The sequence below is a fragment of the Mixophyes fleayi genome, chromosome 1 (genome assembly GCF_038048845.1).
Source record: "Mixophyes fleayi isolate aMixFle1 chromosome 1, aMixFle1.hap1, whole genome shotgun sequence".
NCBI lineage: Eukaryota > Metazoa > Chordata > Amphibia > Anura > Limnodynastidae > Mixophyes > Mixophyes fleayi.
The window spans coordinates 460954355-460961121 of NC_134402.1; the positions used below are offsets into that span (position 1 = coordinate 460954355).

The 6767-nt window shown below is 38.5% G+C and overlaps 1 protein-coding gene across 3 annotated transcripts in view; it reads left to right on the plus strand.

Annotated features, from left to right (window-relative positions):
* LOC142102806 (uncharacterized) overlaps window positions 1-6454 on the plus strand; it is a 44972-nt gene extending 38518 nt beyond the window's left edge. The window contains exons 3-4 of one of the 3 annotated variants that reach the window (XM_075187362.1): window positions 1261-1354; window positions 2886-6454. In XM_075187362.1, the coding sequence (XP_075043463.1) occupies window positions 1261-1354; window positions 2886-5245 (2454 nt within the window). In that variant the 3' untranslated portion in view covers window positions 5246-6454. The remainder of the gene's footprint in view (window positions 1-1260; window positions 1355-2885) is intronic. The other 2 variants (XM_075187364.1, XM_075187365.1) reach the window with 2 other exon arrangements.
* Window positions 6455-6767: the final 313 nt, after the last annotated feature.

The following is a 6767-nucleotide window of genomic DNA, read 5'->3' on the forward strand; positions in this document are numbered from 1 at the left end:
GCGTCCAACGCCTTCCATGTGTCATTACTCAAGCCTCTTATCATCAACCGTTTCTCTGTTCCTCCTTCAGCACCTCGGCCAGTACAAGTTCATCAAGAGGAGGAGTTTGAAATTACTTATATTTTAGATGCTAAAATTTCGCGAGGAGTTCTTTGCTTCCTTGTGCATTGGAAGGGCTTTGGTCCAGAGACTAGAGAACCACGCACCAGCGCAGAGGCACTCACGGTCCGGTGAGTGACAGGCCAATATGTGTTGTCAACCTGTATACACAGCAAGGGGGATGGGGGGGGGGTCTGGCGCTTGCGCTGCCTCTCTGTGAGGCTTGTATCCTGCATCTCATACCATGTCCGAATAGTCCACACAGATGTTTTTGGGATATTCCAGAGTAGTGTAAATTTTGTTAGCTTTGCATTGCATTTAAATCCATGGGAGACATATTGCCTCCTGATACTAAAAATAACCCAGACTTGTTGGGGCCAGCAAAGACTTCAGGGGGCTGGTTTACCCCCTGTATGGCTGTGTCTAAAACTGTATAAAACAGCACTGGTTTGTACTGAAATGTATTATTATTATTATTATTATTATTATTCCATCTGATTTTCTGATCACTGGTACCTTTAACCAGTGTGAACTGTGCTTTTCAGGACACTGGAGCTAATAAACATCACTTGCTTCAAGACCTGCTAGGCAACTTCTTCCCTGCTGTAATTTCCTGTGACCTACAGGTTAGACCTAAATCTAATCCATTTGCGGCTGTTCTGAAGTTTGGACCCAGCTTTCTAGTGCCACCACTTTGCCTGCTACACAGCAGCTCTAACCAGTGTGATAGGCCAGGGGGGATCCATCCACAGCAACCCTGATCTGTAGGAAGAGGTCAGGGGTACCAGCCCAGGTGCACCAGCAAGGGGATACACTAGCAGTGTCATTTACCCAGAAGGAATGCAGGTCTGGATGCCGTTAAGGAGTCCAGTGGTGGCAACATTGTAAGCCACTCCTACTACAGCAAGGGCGCAATTGGGATAAAGAAAGGGGCAGTTCCCAGCAACAACAGACAGGTTGGCATAGTCGGTCCATCCTGTCACAGTTCCAAATTCCACAGGACACCTCCAGAGGTCTTGTGGAATCCATGCCACAACGGGTCAGAACTGTTTTGTCGGTACAAGGGGGACCTACAATGTTAGGCAGCTGGATTTTCTTCTGTTCTCAAATTTTTAAATCACTATTAAATATGATATTTTTATTGTTTTGTGGAATATTTAGGATGTGGTGGTGACTGATAATCAAGTAGAAGACTGTGAGGAAGAGACGTATGTGAGTGATGATCAGAAGTGTAGGGAGGAGGAAATCCCCACAGGTGAGTAATAAATACTTAATACAGAAAGAGTCACCTATCCTGCTTATTCAGCCACTACAACAATCTATTATTCTACACCCCCCTTTGTCAGTACAAACTAATGAGGAAAAATCATCATAATCATCATCACCATTTATTTATATATCGCCACTAATTCCGCAGCGTACAGAGAACTCACTCACATCAGTCCCTGCCCCATTGGAGCTTACAGTCTAAATTCCCTACACATAGACTAAGGTCAATTTGATAGCAGCCAATTCACCTACCAGTATGTTTTTGGAGTTTTCGAGGAAACCGGAGCACCCGGAGGAAACCCGGGGAGAACATACAAACTCCTCACAGATAAGGCCATGGTCGGGAATTAGCCACCATGCTGCCCACATAATAACCTGCCCAGTCTTCAGTAGCCATAAGTCCCTTTTAGACTACTGCTCTCCTCCGCACATAATATCATTGTGTGCTACCAACCCAGAGTTTTGATCGGTCTCCTCCTCACACTGTTGGGTGTAGCTCAAAGGATGTTAATCTAAAGAGACTCCATGCAACTCATGTAAACTTCCTCCTGTGACATTATCCATAATCCTCTTTGTGTGCGAATACATTTGACATTGCCATTTATCTTCCCTGTGTAATAATCCATGAATATCCTCTTCCATCGCCTGCCATCTCCATTTTCTCTCAGCTACTCCTACTGTCTCTCACCACCTCTCTCTCTAGAATGTAACGCTCACAGGCAGGGCCCTTTTCACTTATTGTCCCATGTCTGTCCACTGTCTGTCTCCCTTGTACGTCCTGTCATGTATTTTGCTGCACTCTGTGTGAGTCCCCATAGCATTACTCACACTCATTTTTGCTAGTTATGTGTATTATCTCATCTATTTGTTACTTGCTTCTGTATCCGACGCTACGGAACCTGTGGCGCCTTATAAATAAATAAACAATATTTGATCCATTTGCTGTTTATTAACACTGTAATACTAAAGTAAAATACCAGGTGATTAGCAGATGATAACACACACCCATCACAACATACACTTCCAAAGTCCACATTATCGCACACACACAACTATAATCACAGTCATTGCACAATAGCTCTTCTTCAGACTGTGCTTGGACACCCTGTAATGTTGATCATCATCTGCTGATCTTCTTCTGTACCCTGCTTTCTCTTTATTCTTTCTTTCACTTTGTGCAACTGCCCCTCTGTGCCTTGCACCATCATTTTCCTACTCTGATCTGATGCTCTCCTCTGCTCTGTGCAAAGGTGTGAGAACTTAGAGTAGTGTATTTCCAATGTCAAACCTCGCTGCTAATTTAGCCCTTGCTGGTAGTGCAATGTGGATGCTTGTGATATTTTACTTGCCAAAGTCTGCAATTTGCCTGAATTTGTGCAATGTGTTTGTAATGAAGTGTTCATAGTTTGCAAATTAAAATGAAACAATGGAACATCTTCAACTCGCTCATAGTGTGAAAATATTGGACTTTATAATATGCATCTCAATGTATTTTCATACATATATTTTATTTCCAGCAGATGGATGCAAATGCAGAAATATCTCACAGGGACATCTCATTTTATCTACAGATAAAATAGAAGATGAAATAGAAGATAACGGCACACAAGATTGTTCAGAAGAAAACCCTGTTACACTAAATATACTTCCAATACTTCACAGAGCAGATACATCATCTGATCCCTCTAACCATGAGGAATGTTCTCCTGCAAACATAGATATTGTTAAGCCTAGTACAGTTCATATAAATGATGCTATCTTTCCATGTCCTGAGCATGGGAAATGCTATACATCTAAATTGTCTCTTAATAAGCCTCAGAGAACCCACACAGGTGAGAAAATGTTTCCATGTTCTGAGTGTAGGAAATGTTTTACACACAAATCAAAACTTATTAGACATCAGAGAATTCACACAGGAGAGAAACCATTTCCATGTTCTGAATGTGAAAAACGTTTTACACAAAAATTTAAACTTGTTGCACATCAAAGAACTCACACAGGTGAGAAACCATTTACATGTTCTGAGTGTGGGAAATGTTTTACACATCAATCAAATTTTTACAGACATCAGAGAACTCACCCAGGTGAGGAAATGTTTCCATGTTCTGAGTGTAGTAAGTGTTTTACACACAAATCAAAACTTATTAGACATCAGAGAATTCACACAGGAGAGAAACTACTTCCATGTTCTGAATGTGAGAAATGTTTTGCACAAAAATCAAGTCTTGTTGAACATCAGAAAACTCACACAGGTGAGAAACCATTTCCATGTTCTGAATGTGGGAAATGTTTTGCACAAAAATCAAAACTTGTTGAACATCAGAAATCTCACACAGGTGAGAAACCATTTCCATGTTCTGAATGTGGGAAATGTTTTGCACAAAAATCAAAACTTATTAGACATCAGAGGACTCACACAGGCGAGAAACCATTTCCATGTTCTGAGTGTGGGAAATGGTTTACACATATATCAAGTCTTAACAAACATCAGAGAACTCACACAGGTGATAAACCATTTTCATGTTCTGAGTGTGGGAAATGTTTTTCATACAAATCAGAACTTATTAAACATCAGGAAACTCACCCAGGTGAGAAACTATTCTTATGTTCTGAGTGTGGGAAATGTTTTTCATTCAAATCAGAACTTATTAGACATCAGAAAACTCATACAGGTGAGAAACTATTTCCATGTTCAGAGTGTGGTAAATATTTTTCATACAAATCAGAACTTATTAGACATCAGATAGCTCACACAGGTGAGAAACTATTTCCATGTTCTGAGTGTGGGAAATTGTTTACACACAAATCTAATCTTTACAGACATCAGAAAAATCACACAGGCGAGAAACTATTTCCATGTTCAGAGTGTGGTAAATATTTTTCATACAAATCAGACCTTATTAGACATCAGAAAGCTCACACAGGTGAGAAACTATTTCCGTGTTCTGAGTGTGGGAAATTGTTTACACAGAAATCAAATCTTTACAGACATCAGAAAACTCACCCAGGTGAGAAACTATTTCCATGTTCTCAGTGTAGGAAATGTTATACAAAAAAAACAGACCTTATTAGACATCAGAGAATTCACACAGCTGAGAAACTATTTCCATGTTCTGAGTGTGAAAAATGTTATAGAAATCAATCAGAACTTATTAGACATCAGAGAATTCACACAGGAGAGAAACTAGTTCCATGTTCTGAGTGTGGGAAATTTTTAACATCCAAATCAGAACTTATTAGACATCAGAGAATTCACACAGGTGAGAAACCATATCTATGTTCTGAATGTGGGAAATGTTATACACAAAAATCAAGTCTTGTTGAACATCAGAGATCTCACACAGGTGATAAACCATTTCCGTGTTCTGAATGTGGGAAATGGTTTACACAACAATCAAGACTTCTTGAACATCAGAGATCTCACACAGGTGATAAACCATTTCCATGTTCTGAATGTGGGAAATGTTTTACACAAAATTCAAGCCTTGTTGAACATCAGAGATCTCATACAGGTGAGAAACCATTTCAATGTTCTGAATGTGAGAAATGTTTTACACAAAAATCAAGCCTTGTTGAACATAAGAGATCTCACACAGGTGAGAAACCATTTCCATGTTCTGAATGTGGGAAATGTTTTACAAAAAAATCAAGCCTTGTTGAACATCATAGATTTCACACAGGTGAGAAACCATTTCCATGTACTGAATGCGGGAAATGTTTTACAAATATATCAAGTCTCTGCACACATCAAAGAACTCACACAGGTGAGAAACCATTTCAATGTTCTGAGTGTCGAAAAAGTTTTACACAGAAAGCACATCTTGTTTCACATCAGAGAACTCACACAGGTGAGAAACAATTGGCATGTTCTGAGTGAGGCAAATGGTTTACAAACAAATCAGGTCTTGAATATTAGAAAATCCATATAAGACAAAAGCAATTGGATGTGAAATGAGAGGCCTCAAACTCTTAATATTGTAAAAACAGTTGTTTGTATTAATATAAATTAAAGTAGTCATATATACATTTACATAGTTCATACACGAAGTTTGACTGGAACAGATCGCTCATGCGTTGCACTACTTGTTCTATAAGATTTTGTTCATACTGTCCATAGTAATAACAAGACCACCTTGTTGTTATATAGAGTATTAAGTAATATATTATCCTGACTGTGTGTGGGTGATATAATGTGGGATCTGGGACACTGTACAGTATGTTTCTTCTTATTCTCTAATTGAAGGTGTGAGATTGTTCATATAATTAGTTCTGTAATCTGTTACCTTCTCACTGGGGATTGATTATGAAGTTTCAAAAATGTCCCATGTTTTAAATGCAGCTTTGTGATGTCATGCAGCTATTTTTGTACACATTTTTGTACACATGCTCCCATTTATATGTAATGAACATGGCTGAGTGGGTCAAGATGTGTCTGCAGAGGTGCAAACCTTTGCTTCATTTTATGGTAAGTTAAAAAGGATCTCATGTGACTATTTTCCAATCATGCCGTTTTTATGGCGCCCTTTTCTCTCAGAGGTTTGTTAAAGGGATTAGATTGTAGAAAGGAACTTAGATGATAGTCTAGGTTTACATTATGTATAATACTGTCCTCACGCCAGCCTTCATCTATTAATGATTAATCGCTCATTCATTTATTATTAACACATAGTTTATAACTAAAAACAAGTGTGTGCATCTTGTATTCTGTAAACAAGTACGTCCTCTATTTACTGGATGCGCTACGTATTGGTGACAATTGTGCTTTAATTGATGTGAAATTAAATATATGTAACACATTAAACATTAGAATATTTTACGAGTCTTACAGTTGCTGATCTTTCTATGCAGGTTAAACTACATCACTGGCCTCTGTTCTCCAATACATCATATATTGTTTACTGTAGTTTGTACAGTGACTAATGGGATATGTTTTATTTTTAGTTTGATTTTATTTTGTATCTGTACATCTTATTCTTTATACAGTGAGTAAGTAGATGAAATAACAGTACAGTGCATATATGGACATGACTTGCAATTATGTGGTCTGTACATAAATCAGGTAATAAAGTCTATAATTATCAACCAAGTTGATGTCTTGTTTTTCTTAAGATTATTTATACAAGATTAAAGAAGTAAAAAGAAAATGAAGGAATGGAGCATGTGATAAAGGGATATCCTGTATAAAGTATGGAGGGGAGAGGGGGTGTGTGTGTGGGGGGGGGGGGGGTCAATGTGCACAATGTTGGTTGGCAATGTATGATTTATTACTTTACTAATCTCTATAGCGGTTTGCAAACAGGTTTCTTTATTGTATCATTTCCTGGAATCCATATAGTCATGTATACTGCCTACATACCCTCTGCCATTAACGCTTAGTCTTCCATGTTTATTATCTCATT